General features: G+C 38.4%; 1 protein-coding gene across 2 annotated transcripts; it reads right to left on the minus strand.

Annotated features, from left to right (window-relative positions):
• Positions 1-11,796: 11,796 nt before the first annotated feature.
• irf1b (interferon regulatory factor 1b) lies at positions 11,797-15,912 on the minus strand. Of its 2 annotated transcripts, XM_069670651.1 has the most exons (10): positions 15,802-15,912; positions 14,981-15,073; positions 14,435-14,534; positions 14,186-14,353; positions 13,965-14,005; positions 13,699-13,831; positions 13,437-13,556; positions 13,276-13,295; positions 12,976-13,090; positions 11,797-12,588 (listed from the first exon to the last, which is right to left on the minus strand). In XM_069670651.1, exons 2-10 carry the CDS (start codon positions 15,065-15,067, stop codon positions 12,482-12,484), a joined length of 891 nt encoding a protein of 296 aa, XP_069526752.1. In that variant the 5' UTR covers positions 15,068-15,073; positions 15,802-15,912; the 3' UTR covers positions 11,797-12,481. The 2 variants fall into 2 exon arrangements, with proteins under 2 accessions (XP_069526752.1, XP_069526753.1); XM_069670652.1 differs by lacking the exon at positions 12,976-13,090 and having other exon boundaries at positions 12,483-12,588.
• Positions 15,913-17,626: the final 1,714 nt, after the last annotated feature.

Genomic DNA, 17,626 nt, shown 5'->3' on the forward strand with positions numbered 1-17,626 from the left:
GTAATTAAATTAATTAAAGTGGTATCTTTGTGGTTAGACATGAAAGTAGTACGCCCATGATTGTTCAGACGATATGTTTTTTATTCGAGATGCAGTACAGCAGAGGATAGATTCAGATTCAGAAATACTTTATTTATCCCTGGAGGGAAATTCAGGCGTTAAAGTTGACACAGATAAAATATATGAAATATAAATAGAAGTAAGAAATATGTCAAGTATGTGCAATAAATAAGAAATAAAAATAAAATGTAAAAATGCTGAGAAATGGGCTCTATGGTGATTTAAATATGAATGTCAAAATTAAAAGTACAGAAACACAACATGTTAAATGAACAGTATAAATGCTGTATGTCAGATTATTGCACAGATGAGTTATTGCTCAGAATATTGCACAAGTTGTTATCCAGTTTATGTACAGTGTTAAGTGCACAGTTGAAAAAGGATATTAATACAATAGAATATATTAGGTAGTGGGAAGTTGCACAAACACTATTAAAATTAATAATACGGTGGCCTGGAAGGTCAAAACACAACAACACTTCAGAAAATAAAATGACATTTCACAAACCTGACATCAAACAAAACAAAACATTTAAAAAACCTGATAATAGTTAAAAATTGAGATGTGTTTTGACCTTCTGGGCCACCGTAAAATACTGCATTACAACTAAGACCTACAGTCACTTAACTACTCCTTAACTAGAATACTTTTAGTTTTTTCTGAATCTACTATACGTTTCAAAGAAAAACTTCTCCTCTGAGTGACTCTTAAACTTATTATTATTCTGTTAATACTACTGATTCATGGTTATATAAGCGTCCTATCATTGCAGGTTAAAGGTCAAAGGAAACTAATTTTAACAACTTAATAAACTTTGGACCATTTCTGATCATCCATCATATTTTACGAGCTGATCGTGTGTTTTATATCAAAAAAGGTAAATGGAGTCAATGCAGACGAGGAAAAGGTACAAGCTGTGCTCAGTATTTGCTGTTAAATTATTACATTGAGTGCATCTCTCAATGTTCACCTCTTAACTGTCAAATCCAACTGTCATTACCAGACTAATCCTCTCTGGTGTTTGAAAATTATGCTCGAGGGGAAACAAACGAGCAGCGTTTAAGTGCTTTAAGCTGGACTTCCTTATTAGCTACACTTACACATTTTTAGCCCGAAAAGATAAAGACAAAGAAGCTTTTAGGATGTTATTAACAATCATGAGAATTGTTTAAGTATCAGACTTTGGCTTTGAGGTCCACCCTGTAGAGAAAACTGTTATTCAGTGGTCGATGATCTCACTTCCTGTTTGATTGCGACAAACAAAGGGCAAACTGTTTTTAGAAACACTGGCGGGAGAGTGATTGAGGTGAAGGCTATCAAATGACTTGACACATACTAAACGGAGCATCAACAGCACTTAAACAACTGTTGTTTTATCATTAATATAATCATCTACAACTGAACTTTTCTCATTTTGACACCTTTGTTAATCCTTTTGCCAACATTTAACTTTGACAGTTTCTTATTAACATTTACAACCCCAAACCCCAAAGAGCTTCAGGAAGGGAAATGTAGTCCATAAAAAGACATGAGAAACTAACCAAGAGTGATAACAGCAACGTAAAATATATAAAAGATGTGAAGCAGTGCGGTGAAAAAACTGTTAATTTGAGCCTCGTTGTTGTGAATGTAAGTCTTCTGACAGTATCTCACGCTCGACAGAAAGAAAAGAAGCGTCACACTTCTGTCAAAATGGCTGCAAAGCAAAGACTTCAGAGTGGCATTAATAAGTAAATCTTAAATAATTTTATTTAAATAGTACTTTTCAAAAACAAGTTACAAAGTGCTTTACAATTAAAATAAGGTAAATAGTAAAAGCAAACAAAGATAAAAAATAAAAGATCTCATACATCAATAAAATCATGTTAAAAAACTAAACAAAGCCAAAGGTTAAGAAAAAGCCAGACGATAAAACTGAGTTTTAAGAAGAACTGCGAAGGCTGGGTCACCTTTACCACCAGCAGAGATTTAGGAACCACTAGTCGCGCCCTGCCAGAAGAACTCAGGCAGCGGAAAATCTTGAAATAAATTCTAAAACTCACAGGGAGCCGGTGAAGGACTGGTGTGATGTGGTCGCTCCTCTTGGTGTTTGTCAAAAGCCTGGAAGCAGCGTTTTGAATTAATTGTAGTCTTTGGATGTTACACTTGCAGGTACAGGAATAAAGTGCATTACATTAGTCGAGTCTGGTGGAAATGAATGCATGGATGACCTTTTCTAAGTCAGCATGGGAAAGGACTGACCGGATTTTGGATAATTGTCTGATTGGACAAAGCAGGACTGCACAACTTAAATGAGCTACACCTTCTATATCTGGCTTCATTGATTTGCAAACTGCTACAAAAATGGCACACAATGGTAGTTCAGGTTGTTAACTTGGTTTGACTACAAGGCAGGGATAACTACCAACTTTAATATGTTGAATTAAGCAGGTTTTTCCATTGAGGTTTTCTTTTTGCGTGAATACAAAGTTGCATAATGATAAAAAAGCTACGACGGAGTATTAGAGCCACATTAAAGGGAAAAAAACGTTATATTACGAGAATAAAATCATAATTTTCAGAGAAAAAAAACATAAAAAAATAACGTAATTTTAGGTTAGCCTGTATCTTATTTTGAAGGGTAATATCAGAAGAGCAGCCTGCGTTAAAATGACTAAAATCATGAGTCATTATCAGATAAAATCACTTCTCAGAGTCCTGATAGTTATGACAATTATTCTTGATTTTATGACCTTTTTTTCTTATTACAACTTTCTTCTCTTATGACTTTATTTAAAATTATGATTTTATTTTCGAAGTATTACGACTTTTTTATTGTAATCTCTGATTTTTTTTCCCCCTTCAATGTGGCCTTCATACTCTGTCTTAAAAAACAACAGACATGCAACATATTTGAAAAACATAGAGCATATTTTCAAACTTCTACGGATGATTGGTGCAGCTTTTTCTTAAAGTTTAAATTTGCATTCTTTTAAAGATGATATGTTGAGAGTGATTAAGAAGATCTAAAGAGCAAACTTCTTTAAAAGTCTCATTGGTGAAGCTATGGGATAACACAAACAAATGTGGGGGCAATAAAAAGACCATGTTAACTCATGCACATGAGACCATCTCTATGTTGCCCAGTGGAATCTAATATAAAACACACTGTATGTAGAAATGTGTTTGATTAATGTCCATTTAAACCGAGCAGAACAAAATGGTCTGTCATCCTAGTTTGGAGTGATGTACTAAAACACTAAAGGTTTTCCTGCCTTTAGTTGATTCATGTAAAAACCACACATCTTAACATGGCTGACACCTGATATGTCAAAAGCTGGAATCCGTCCAGTAGAAGTGCCGCTCATTTAGAGAAAAAAAGTGAACAAAGATCCGAACAGGAAAATGCGTTTAATGTGTTTTTACAGCAACAGTTTGCAAACCATGCAGAAAATCAAGGTTTAACACATTTTAGATAACTCATAATCTGATATTTGTTTAGTCTTAGTTTTTAAACACACAACACATTTACACATTACTAGAAACAGATGAAAGTGTGATGATTCTGAAAGTCTCAGATGCCAAAACAAACACGCTGAGATTTGCCAACAAAGAAAGAAACTTACAGACGCCCCGGATTTGGTTTGGTGCTGGAGGAATTGTGGTTTTGTTTAAACATAACACTGGAGACTCTTCTTTTCTAAACCAAACCACAATATCTACCCAACCATAGCCCGGTGCAGCGAGAGCCTAATCTTAACCATTTAAACACTTAACACAAGAGACACTGCAGGTGTATTAGATTGCATGATGGGATATTTTACATTCAGAAGCAACTTTTATGTGACCTCCTGGATACTGTAATTTAGAACATTTCCTCATTATGTGAATTAAAGTGTAGTTATCAGCGTAATCATGTCATTAAAAACGTGCGCTCTGTTACAAATGAGCTTTCAATTATATAAAGTGTTATATTGTATTCATATTGTCTCCCAAGACACGTTGGACTTACAGTTTAACATTTAAACAGATTTTGTGTTGAATCAGTGCTTTCTGCAAGGTTGCAGTGCAGATGGTGTGAAGACAACTCTCGCTCTCTCTCTCTCTCTCTTTCTTTCTCTCTCTCTCTCTCCCTCTCTCTCTCTTTCTTTCTCTCTTTCTTTCTCTCTTTCTTTCTCTCTCTCTCTCTCTCTCTCTCTCTCTCTCTCTCTCTCTCTCTCTCTCTCTCTCAGTAGCAGCCCCAGCTAGAGCAATGATCTTACCCTCTTTGACTGCTGCTTTGTGAAACGTATTTTCCGTTTGGCGGCAGGTAAGCAAAAACCCTAATAAAAACCCTAAATAAAAGCCACAAAAACCATGTAACAAATAATAGAAATTAGAAAACATTAAACTAGGGATCGACCAATTATCGGCCGGGCCGATATTCGGCATTTTGACGCATATCGGCATCGGCCTTTTTGTATTTTTTTTAAATCTTTTTTTTTATCCGACGCCCGATTAGAGTGCAGCAGAGAGGAGAAAAAGTTCATTTCTTTGCACATTTTATTTAACTTTGTTTTATTAACTTAATAAAACTTCAGGAAGTCATTTATTTATTCATTAAAATGTTCAGTTAACTTTATAAGAGATGCTGCTGACCCTGGGAACTCCCTGCGCTTTTTGTTTGTTTGTTTAATAAACATATGCTTAAAGGCATTTAAACAAAGTTAAGTGTTGGACTGCAAATGAATATCGGCTCCAAATATCGGTTATCGGCCTCCTTGACTACTAATAATCGGTATCGGTATCGGCCCTGAAAAAACCATATCGGTCTATCTCTACATTAAACCTTACCAGGTGAAAATCTACAATTATAGATAACCATTACATTTTGACAGTCACCTATTTTGTCCCTTCTAAGGGTCCGTTACACTCTCTTCTCTCTCTCACCTCACACACACACACTTCTTGCCGTTTCCTACTCAATCAAACTCACAGGACTCTCTTAAGACTCAAGTTAGTCCTTCATGCAGATGTTCCCTAAATAACTATTTAGTGCATTTTGTAACTTATTATTTTTAACACAACACTCCTGATTGCACTATGGGTGTTGTGCAATCTAAGTATAATGCAACAGTTTCATTTTGAGTGATATGAGTCAGGGTCACGAGATGAGAAACTCAGGGAAATACCAATGTGCTTGATTTTACTCTGCTGCTTCTTGTGGTGTGTGAATGTGTCTGTGTGAAAGCTTCAGGGAAGTTACCTCGCATGTTCATCTCTGTTGTTCCGCAACTAAAAAGAAACGGCGTGAAGAGTATTTAGAACGAGAGCTCGTCAAGAGAAATGTTTACACTCGCCAGGCGGAAAGCACTGGAGATATGTCTCTATAGTTCCCCTGCCCCTCTGATGCACACACACACACACACACACACACACACACACACACACACACACACACACACACACACACACACACACACACACACACACACACACACACACACACCTCGCCCCTGTCTCCGTCTGCAATCCTCTCTTGTGGTTCTAACATTTTAGGTGCTTTTGCTGTCGTCTCATCTCTGTAGGGCAGGGACCAGCAGCAGTGCATTGTGGGTAGGGTTTCTGCCGCACCTCTTCCTGAGTTAACTGACTATCAGGGCTCTTTAGGTGCTTCTGTCAGAGTACACCACAAAGTGTTTTCAGCTATGATGGATAGCTTAAAGGTTAATTGCCTGCTGCTTTCCATCCGTAATTTGATAAATGCTTTGCGAAATGTAACAAGCCGTCTCATTAAGACTCATTTAGGGCAACATACATTTTTAATCATTCTGCAACACATTGGATGTTTCTGTCTCTGTGGATGTTTCTGACGATGACGTCACTTGTTTTTCTTAATCCATTGACGCACTTTGAGCCACAAATGATTATATTACAGCTGCAGCGTCATCACTTTCCACCTGCACTTGGATCAAGCATTGATCCTAACTTATATGATACCATTAATAAAGGGTATGAAAGCCATAAAGTCTAATCCAAAATATCCTATCAGTTAGTCATAGACATCTTGAGAGTTCAATTTAGGGTGATATTTTATAACACAGTCCACAATGTACTGTGTAATTCTGTATTTATCAGGTACTATACATTGACTGGTCCTGATACTTGCGTGTAAGCACAGCTGCAGAAACAAAGGCCGGGTGGGAAGTTCTGGGAAACTAAACTTTAATTTGTGCAAAGCGAGGAAAACAACCTTGATGTTTTGAGGAACCTAAAAAGTATGTTACAACCTATTTCACTAAAATTAACAGCAGGAGGGTAAAAACGTAACAGGCAGAGGCTTTATTTAGTTTTATAGAGTGCATTATTATGTGCAATACCGCCACTTATTTATGTGCAAATTACTTAACTTTTACTATCCTGTGCAATGTAACTTTTTTAAAATGACCATTTAAATGACTCAATTTATTATGACAGTGTAGATTTGGGGTCAAAGGTTTGAAGTTGAAGTACAAATCTTGAAATAAAGACGAACTTGTCACAGGAAATAAAAACTACCAGAAGTAAAAGCCTGATTAAAAAAGCATGTTTTATGAGAGAATCAAAAGCAAAGGCAGATTTAGCACAGCCACTCTCAGCAGGAAGGTCGACCCGAGTTTGGGAGGCCAGACTGTAAAAGCCTGATTGCCCTTCGACTTAAATCGGGCTCTAGATACAAACAGCAAAGCCCTATCAGCTGATCTGAGAGGGTGTCCAGGCTCATAGGGGGTTTGAAAGTCAGTGATATACCCAGAGCCCTGGTCATGTAGAGCTTTAGTTCAATATGAAAGTAGACCGGAAGCCAATGCAGGGAGTGCAGCATCGGAGTAATGTGATCATGTTTTCTTGAACCAGTGATAAGTGTAGCCGCATCATTTTAGACCAACTGAAGGATGTTAAAGGAAGCCCGAGATATACCTGTGTAGAGAGCGATAACGGGACAAGATAAAAGCATGAACAACCCGGTGCTGAAAACACTCATTCACGGACTATTGCAACAGCATTCTTTATCGCACATCCTCCAAAACTCTGGAACTCTCTCCCCCGACACCTCAGGTCAAAGCAAAGTTCAAAATCAAAAACAGCACCTTGCAGTTAGCTTCACCTTTTACAAAAGGGATCCAAGAGTACCAATTACGTTGTTTCTGGCTGTTCTCTCCCTCCATCCCACTTTCTCGGCTGTTCTCGTTTCTGCTCACCAATGAGTCTGGTTCTGCTCGAGGAATCAGCCTGTGCTTACTCATGGTGCACTAATGTTTGGTCTAATTTCACAATCTCGACCTGCTCTTAATGTAACCTGTCCCAGTGTAACTTTTGTTGTATTGGCGCTATGTAAATAAAATACTGATCGATTGATGTATAAGGGTCAAATATAAAAAACACTTTCTCACTATTCTCATGCTTGTTTCAAGGTAAAGTAGCAGTGACAGAAAATCATGTGACCATCTTTGGGAGCACAAACTGTTGTCCAAACTTCCAGGGATTTTTTTTACTTCCTTGTAACTTTCCTACGGGGATTTTTCTCTTCCTCTACTTGTCAGATACACTGAAGGTGCTATCAAATCTGCTGCACGGTTCAGAATAACTCATTATCCATTTGTATTGTGTAAAGTATTACAAATTAAAAAACAGGAATAATTCTTTAGTTCAACTTAAGTTTCTTTTTAGCTGCTGCTAAAAAAAACAAAAAAACCTAAATGAAAATATTTAAATACATATTTTAAATGCTCCGTCCTTAGGGCTGAGCTGTGCACCACAAATATTTTCTTCAGTAAGGTAAAAATGTGCTAATCATAACCTGATTTTTCTGTTTTCAGCTATTAACTTGCAAGATGTCAGAAGTCCTGCTTCCCTCCGCATCTGCGTCTGCAGCAGAAGAAGCAGGAAGACTGCGGGATGAAAGAAAGGAACTATGTCTGAAACCAAGAAGAAGACAGACTGTGGGAATCGTGCAAATTTATAGTCGGCATCAAAAATCTGGACAATGTAGTCTGCATTAACACAGTTTCACTTCTGTTTTATTCCAGTTTTTGCACTCTAAACCTGACCTCATAAAGTGTCAAAACCTGATATTTCTACAGTTCTTTGTTGCCCTGATGTTTTAACAGGATGTGATTGTGATAGGATAAAAACATAAACAGGGCCAGAAGGTAAGTAAGACATCATAAACAGAACAAAAGAAGTGATTCATGTATCAAATGTTTAACGTACAGGAGCACGGCATCAACGTGAGCACGGCATCAACGTGACCTCAGTTTGGTTACTTAATCATTCACTTGTTATGTAGCCTGTTATATTAGTTTGATACTCAGACACATGATGATAAAGTTGATGTATGTTTATGCAGGGACACGCAACAAAGCAAACATCTCGCCACCGTGTGTAGAAATGTTGTTTTTATAAGGATAAAGTATTGATTCATGCAAGAAAGTATGGTTTAATGATACAGTTGCACTAAATTACAGAAGGTGTTTCATTCATTAAAGTGTTTTGTATTCATATGTTCAATAAAGTTATGCACAATTCTTTAAAGCTGTTTCAATTAGATATTTTTTTTTGCCTCAGATATGTCTTCAAATGTCTTTTTAAACCCTGTTTTTAACTATTGATCTCTGATTGACAAGCCATTTTTACCAAAACCAAACAAAAACAACCTTTATTTAGCAGTTTAATGCCTGTGCTCATGACTGCATCACTCCTTCAAACTGGTCAGACAGTTGACTCTCTCTGTAAAGCATATCTTTTATGGCAGGAGCAGCTGCAGGCGATTCATTCAGACGTTAAACCACAACGGAACAAGGAGAGACTATTCAGTGCATAGTTGAGGCGCTTGGCCTTGTTTCCATGTCAGAGGTATGGCTTTTTGGCTGCAACTCTTCCATAAAGACCACTTCTAGCCAGACTTCTTCAAACAGTAGATGGGTGTACCTGGGTCCCACTGGTTTCTGCCAGTTCTCAGCTGATGGCACTGCTGGACATCTTCCAATTTGGAAGGGAAATGAGCTTAATGTGTTTTTCACTAAGTTTCCTTGGCTGACCACTGCATCTACGATCCTCAGCGCTGCCGGTTTCTTTGTGCTTCTTCAAAAGAGCTTGAACAGCACATCTTGAAACCCCAATCTGCTTGAAAACTTTGTCCTGGAGAGACCTTGCTGATGCAGTATAACTACCTTGTGTCTTGTTGCTGTGCTCAGTCTTGCCATGGTGTCTGACCTGTGACATGAAACTGTCGTCCACAACCTCACCTTGGTAGCAGAGTTTGGCTGTTCCTCACCCAGTTTTAAGCCTCCTACACAGCTGTTTCTGTTTCAGTTAATGACTGTGTTTCAACCCAAATGTGAAATTGATGCTTATTAGCACCTGTTTGGTATAATTGGTTGATCATACACCTGAGTATAATCCTACAAAATCCCTGATTGTCTGCAAGTGTGCCTACAAGAATTGATGCTGGTTTGAAAGCAAAGGGTAGTAACACCAAATAATGATTTTATTTTTCTTTTCTTTGCTCATTTATCATTTTGTAAATTGATAAAATAAACAATTATTTATATTTTTGAAAGCATTCTTAGTTTACAGCATTTTTTCACACCTGCCCAAAACTTTTGCACAGTACTGTATATGATGGGGCTTTTTATTTAAAGCACACCTGTTGAGTTTTATTGTAAACAAACAATATTTTTGTTTACATTCAGGCACCAAAAGACATTGTGAATATCCGATATGTGTAACAAATGTATTGAATGCATCTCCTTCAACTACACATGATATTCAGATGTTTCCACCCCAGCCACAAAATAGCAGAGCTCACCTTTAATTGTTCTCATCCTAATGAGAACGCATGTGCAGTAAGTACAGTGAAATAATGGATTTACCATACATACAACCGTATCAGAAACAATCGCAGGTATTTTTTTTTTTGGCTGTGTTTGGAAATACACACGATTTCCCGTCATGTGCACACACCTGGTCAAACCTGAAAAGAGTCATGTGATGAATGAAAAGAATCTCGTCGCTGCTTGGTGTTTTATAATATAGGAGAAAGGCTGCTGCTGAAGAATGCAAACATCTTTAACAACTCAAACAAAATCCTGGCTCGATTCCTCTCACGCTTGTGTCCAGCTACGACACTATGTTATTTGACTGTTTGGAAAATGGGTGTAAGTATATATGTAGTTTTGCTTCGGTTTTGTTAGGCAATATTATCTAACCTAAATTAAACAAGGTTGTATTATGATTGCTTTTGTTCACCTGTTTGAAGGATAATGTGGAGATGAGGATAAGACTACTTGTATGATCGGTCCAGACGCATGGACTTGGAGATAACAGATGCAGACTCACTCTCTGGTTTTTATATGGATATAAATTACAGTATCGTCTTTGCACATCTTAGTTAAACATCTTATGCAGACTGATGGTAAATCATTTACCAATTTCTCAACAGAAGACGCCCAAGGTCACATCATTTCTCAGGACTGGGATGATTTGCTAACTGTCAAATAACACACCAAATCCTGCCTGCAAAACAGAACTTTTTAAAATTCTGCATCAAAATTTGCCGGTCTAGAAAGTAATGGTAACAGTATCAAATACCTTCCTCAAATGTCAAGTATAAATACCGTCTTTTTCCACTTTTATTTTTATGTAATTCAAGAAGAAGCAGGTTGTTGTCAATGCACTTACATAAGACACAGTGAGTTAGAGCTGCTGCTGAGAACAAACGGTAAATGGACTGCACTTATACACTGCTTTTCTAGCCTTTCGATCACTCAAAACACTTTCACACTACATGTCACTTTCACACACTGGAGATTGGAACTTTGCATAGCATCCTCTGCCATCAATCAGGATCCAGCTTACCGTTCTACGGAAGCCCTTAGCGGACATGCATCCATACACTTTATTTACTTTATTTTCTGTGATGAGTTCTTTTTGGTCGTTTTCTCGAGATCTCAATTTATCTATCATGTTAGGTTAGGTTTGTGTTAAGGACTGACTGTGATTGGCGGGTTAGCCTATATAGCCGAGGAACCTTTGTGTCTCGTCAGGTGTTTCCAACCGGAACAGGAGAGTTTTTGACCGCTGTGCTGCATCACGTTATGTTCCGTGCTGATGTGTCGTGTGAGAATGTGTGATTTAATGAATGAAATGTGAAATAAATGGACTTATGTGCATCGTAACTAAGAAGCAAGTGGACGTTCATTCATCCGTCATGGTAAAGTAAAAGCGCGTCAATTAGGTTTCCTGTGGAAATGCCTCAGTGGCTTAAAGCATTGGCTTAGCCTCTACAATCAAATACACATTTCATTCATTAAATCACACATTTTCACACGAGATCGTCACATGCAGCTGTGTTTGGTCAATATCCCAGTTTTATATTAAAATCACTCAAAACGTTCATCATTTGTAGGCTGTAGTTCCTAAGCGTAGAATATAGTTTGTATACAACTACAGATTTTGGGGAGTTAAACGTCCGTACACTCCACTGTTAATAAAATATATTGGCAGTGGAAATTTGGAATTATTTGTATCAAAGAAATGTGTCTTTATTTGCCTCATGAAGAAAATGTGCTGGTTGCAGAAGAGATCAGTTTACGTATCGGTGTTGTTGAGGGGATAAAATCTCCAACTTGAGACAACTGCTATAAGTCACTGATTTATCAACAGCAGAGAAACTGAAGCTAACTTTCTCTGCGCACAAACTTCAACCCATTTTTGTCCATATCAAATAGTCATAGTCATTCACATTGAGATTTTTTTATTTTCTAAAAAAAACAAACAAAAACAACTATGTACACAAATTATTTACAATTCGGGACAGCAATATAAACAAGCAAAGGGATTCTGAAGTGGAGCTTTCACCAGACCATAAGAGGTTTTTATCTCTTAAACTAAAATCTACTTTAGCACATAACGGAAAAACAGATATTATGTGATGATTACTTGATACTATACCTGTCATAGTTAAGCGTAATGAATATAATCCTATTTGCATTTGGAGGTAACTATTAGCTACCATGTGTGTATTCATGGCAGAGTAAATTCCTGCACATGCCCCGCCTGAGTTTGAACAGATCTCAGTGCTGTTATAAGTATGCAATGCCAAAAACAATGAATATGATCAGTACATGAGTTCTTCAAACACAGCAGTGCACTTCATAACTTCTCTTTTAACTTCACAGAAAGATTGAGGGTGATGAGGAAAGCTTTTCCAACTGTTGCCGAGCGTCAAACACAATGCCCACTAGCTGAGGAAGACGTCGTTTTAGCTTAAGAATGTGGACAAATCCCATCGTGGATGGGAGGTGATGATGGTGACGATGATGGATGTGTCAGCTGAAAGGAGTAGTCCGCTTGGAGAGACAGATGGCAGGACGAGCCCTGTAAAAGTCCAAAGTGACAAAGCACTGTCCTGTCCTGAATGTCTCACAGATGGGGGGCCGGTTGGCAAAAGCTGTTCCAGAGCTCGTCTGTGGGACATGTCATGTCTGAGCCCAACGTTGTGTATTGTGGCAGCTCTTCTAGGTCCTCGACTGTAGAACAAACAAAGGAAATCATGGTCAGGATCATGAAGAAGAACATACAATATATTACTAGAGGTGTGGTCTTGGCTGTTGACTCTGATGACATCATAGTGATGTCATCGGAGTCCAGTTAGATTGAAATGAGACCGTTGCATTATAGGAAATGTAGGATTTATCAGGTCCCTAAAAATGGACTGAACATGATATTTCAGCCTCTGCTGCATCAGTGAGTGAAAAGGTGTTGACTAGAAAGTGTTTTACTAGAAACAACTCTTATGAAAACGCACATCTATATTGAGTTTTATCTTTCTAGATTTCTAACTTGGAGCTTAAGAGTGTCTGTAGAACTAATGTCGCAGATGAATTCAGGGACAGTTGTCATCTTGCAGTATGTACCTGAGGATTCACTCCACTGGCTCCCAGGGCTGGTGCATGCTTCATTGGCTGGGAACCCAGTGCCGTCTAAACTGCTCAAAAACCAGTGGGAGTCTTTCTCCAGTTGCTGGCAAATCTGAAAGAGCAACACTGGAGTGAGTATGGCCATACTAGTTTTTCTAACATCAAACAGTCTTTGACAATCAATTGTATTATATGGGGGCATTATTACAAAGCCAAACAGGCAGAATAAGACAAACATGGGTTTCCTGTCAATGAAAATTGCATGCAGACAGAGTAGGAGCCGGAAGCTATGCTTACCTCGATAATTTCGTCGTATTCTGGAGATCACAGCAAAGAGAGAGGGGGAGAAAAAGGTTTAAATTAGTACTGTGGTGTCAATGTCAGTTTGAGTTTTTATATTCTTCTTTCTGTTAACGCTAACACATTTATTAACAAGTGTGCAACACGTGTTGTCTTACCTGTCTCGCGTTCAGGAGAAACTTCAAATCTGTGGGCGAAGCTGTTTGAGAAGCTGTCAGGCCCGATCTCAACTGAGAGAGACCAGTCTGGGACCTCAGATGAAGCGACAAATGGAAAATCTGTAAAGATGACAAAAGACAGATTTAAAAATACTGACTTAGGAGCACTTGATTTTTAGCTTCTGAAAGGTGTACGTCCAAAGGTGAAGAGTCTGTCTTTTCCCTGTTTTCATTCATCAACTCTACATATTTTCTTCCTCACCTTTCTGATCTGTGTGCACTGTGCTGTCGACTGTGTTCTCCTGAGTGGACAGAGTGTCTTCCGGCATTGACTCATCCATGGGAGACTGGGTATCACTGTAGTCCTTGTCTTCCTCGATCTTGATATCTGCGCTCTGCAGAGCAATAAAAAGTCACACTCGGTGAGATTCAATAAAACAATATTATTTATGAAGCCATGACATCATCTTTGTCTGTGTCAGTGCAGTTTAACTTAAGTAAAATATATAAAATATCTGCAGTATTTACCTTCTTCCTCGACTTAGATTCCTTGACTTTGCTTCGTTTATCTGTACAGATGAAATAAAAACATTTTTATTATTAGACATCTTCAGCAGGTGTGATTGCAGAACAAACTAACTAAGAAAATTGTGAATAAAAAAATAAATTAAAAAAAGCTAGTAGATGCTACACACTGATGTTGAGTTACATTATAAAAGTGGTTGCTTGTTTCCTGTCAGTTGTCTCACCTCTGCATTTTGGTGTGGCAGGCAACATCCTGAAGACACGCACGGCTTGGTGGCCTTTGTTCACGCTTCTGTCTTTCACCTCCTCGATGTCAGGCAGTGAGTTCATTGCACAGCGGAAGTTAGCCTTCCACGTCTTTGGATCACAGTTCTGACCTTCAATGTATTTTCCTGCAGAATGCGTTCTGTTTAGTTTTCACCCCAATAAAGAATGATTTTCTTCATTAGGAATAGTTTTTTGTGCCTGCTCACCTGTGTGGATGGCCCACTGTTTGAACAGGCACGCGTCTTTGTCCAGCTCCCAGCCGTGCCGAGCTGCATGCTTCCAGGGAATGGAGAACATCGTCTTATCCTGGAAAATCAAAAAGGAAATACTTGAGGTCAAAAAGAGTGTAAGAAAAATAAATAAATAAATACACAAGTAATTTTTTTTTTAAATATTGCAAGAGGCTGCCATTTAACTGAGTATCTAATGTATGCAGCCACTATTTACGGTTATCTTCTGCATGGCCTTGAATTGTTTGAAAAAACATAATTTGCATAGCACAGTTGCATAAGCAACAAAAAAGTATTGGTCAATTTTATGCCATGCAACATGCTAATATGTGAGACTACACATCGTGCAGCTTTGCAGAGATCAGATCACTTCCCTCTCTATCTTGTCTGAAGACCAACCCTACAACAAATACATTTCAAAATGTCTAGTCCTGTAGTCATTTCAATATAATGGCTACATGTTTTCAGTGAATTACATTGTCATGATCCAATGTAGCAGAAAGAGATAGTTTAGCCTCCTACCTTATCCACCCAATTCAACCCCGAGACGGAGTTGGAATCGATCATCTTCTCCAGCCATGGTCTCATCCTCATCCTTGACACGGGCATGTTTGCCTAAAATATGCAGCAAACGAAAAAAGGAGGACAAAGTTTTTAGAAATGACTATGACTGCTTGCTATGTGACAAATACAGAAGCGAGAGGAAGTGAACTCCCGCATCGGTTTCAGTCAAGATATACTGCTGCGTGCTGCTGAAGTGTGAGTTGAGTTCACGGCCAGGGCATGCAGGCGAACAAGGGGGCGTGTACGTGTGGGAGGCAGCGTTATTTATTAAGGTGGAAAAAGAACCATAAAAATACTTCAAGACAGGATTTTTATGGCTTTCGCATTCAAAAAAGTGTTCGAATGCAAGTTGATTAAGTCCAAATGTATTTTTAGTCCAGGTAACTTTTTTTTGGAAGCAGGAGGCGTTTGGAGACGTGCGCCTAAATCTCCTGAGCGCGGGTCTTTACTAACTGCTGCATGCATATGATAAACACGTGTATGAAAATATATTATTTCATCACAATTATGAATCTTTTCCTGTCAAACTATTGCAGTACTACGGTACGCATGGTGTGCAAGGTTAACACAAACTTTACCATGCGTAAAATTTACAAACGTGAGCTTCGCTACACAAGTTAGAAAATGATTTTCGAGGCTTTAAACAACTTTATCTACCTGCATATTAGTTAAAAAAAAATCCCCTAAACTATCAAAAAAAGAATTAAAACAACTCCTGGCAAAAAAGAAGTAATATGAGGCATTTCGTGCTACTTGAAATGATAAAAGGAATCACTCACAGACTTGCTTGTTCAAAGATCCGTGAGAGGAATATGCACAAGAATAGTCCGATGAGTTGAAGTTTGCTCCACAGAAGCTTCTTCTCGCTTGTCTGTTATCCACTCGGTATCCTGTGTTGGTGTGTGCTGTCTACAGATACACTCCGTTTTTATAGCTGTAACAGCGCGATTTGGGTTTTCCCCTGAGCAAAACGCTGTAAAAAATGTCCACACTTAAAAAACATGATATCAAGTCTTCCTAAAATTGTGTTTTTCAGATCAAATGGGGAAAGAAATCGTATTTAATCACCACTTTGTAGGTTTAGACCATTGCACTTCTATGCATATCATATATTTTTAACCTTTAGTGCATAACTTGGGTGGAGGTACAAAAAAGCAGATAGTTGCAGTTCAGTACAAAATAATACTTTATGAATCAGCAGAATGAACATCTTTGAAGAAAAGTGAGATGCACTTTAATCAGCTGATCTCGTATCTGCATATTTGCAGCTCCTTACCCTTTATCAACACAAAATACGAATTAAAAACAATACAGATTCAAATATTTTAACTGAGTAGGGTTAAATTAGATATTTTTTACAGCGTTTTCGCGCAAGCGCATCAGCCTCCTAGTTGGAGCAGTACTCCGGTTTCCGAGAAATCACGCCGTTGAACGTAAGGAGGAAGTTAATAACAACATGGGCAGATTACCGGGGGTTCTTGCACGTAAACATAGTCCAACCGTCATACAAACCTATGTGTTTACTTGTCTTTTTATTCTTTTAAAAATATATTTAGCGCGAGACAGTCTGCACACTTTGCACACCTTATCATTTTCAACGTTAAATATGTGCAGGTATTAATATTATTATTACTATTATTACTGTGGGGGGGCGGCTGTGACTCAGTGGTAGAGTCGGCCCTCTCCCAATTGGAAGGTTGGGGGCTCGATCCCTGACCTACAGTCACATGTCTACGAGTCCTTGAGCAAGATACTGACTCCCCCCCCCCCCAAAAAAAATAAAGGCTATATTATAATGTTATAATGTTTTAATTACTGTAATGATTATATTGTATCAAACAGTAGACTGTTGAAGACTGGCAGTAGTGATATAAGTCTGAGGTTTGTGCAAAGTATATTTTATCAAAATGAGAAAAAGCATTTAAACTATCATAAAGAACTTAGTAAGCATATTTTCAATACCCTACTTAACCGCTTGCACCCATACACACACACACCCACGCGCGCATCCACACACCAGATACCAAAGTGCTTGGCATGAAAACATGCAGTCTTGCAGAGAAGTCAGGCATTTACTAGAAATGATGTAATAATTTCAGTCAACCAGCAGGGGCAGTGTGGTACAGGCGTTCTCGTGACTGCTTAAATTTGGGCCATGGGCAAATGATACTCTTTATACAGTCTATGCTCTGAAGCGATGACGACACAGCGGGAACGGAGCAGGATACGCGGAAGTAGCAGCAGCTGTCTGGGTTTGTTAGACAAGCTGCAGAGCTTTTTATTCACATTACCATTGTAATTTGCAGTAATTCACTTAGTACACATGAAAAGATTAAAGGAATGCAGGTGTGTAAATGCGAGGAGTACATAAAAATAACAGGAAATTATCGATTTTCGAGGATTTTATTCTGTTTTAGTACAGCCTTACAGTGCTCGGTTTTCGCACTTTTTGCATCTTTAAATCACCCAATATCTCGTGTTGTATAACATCATCAGCACACCTGGCCAGCTGTGTTCATGTGAATTTGGGAAACTCCACACGAGTGCTGTCGCACCGACCTGTGCTGTCAATCTAGGGACTTCCCATGTGGTGGTGAGCATGCG

This window comes from Semicossyphus pulcher, unplaced genomic scaffold, assembly GCF_022749685.1.
Source record: "Semicossyphus pulcher isolate SPU_LCO1_2020_fin unplaced genomic scaffold, fSemPul1.0.p SCAF_10, whole genome shotgun sequence".
NCBI classification, from domain to species: Eukaryota; Metazoa; Chordata; class Actinopteri; order Labriformes; family Labridae; genus Semicossyphus; species Semicossyphus pulcher.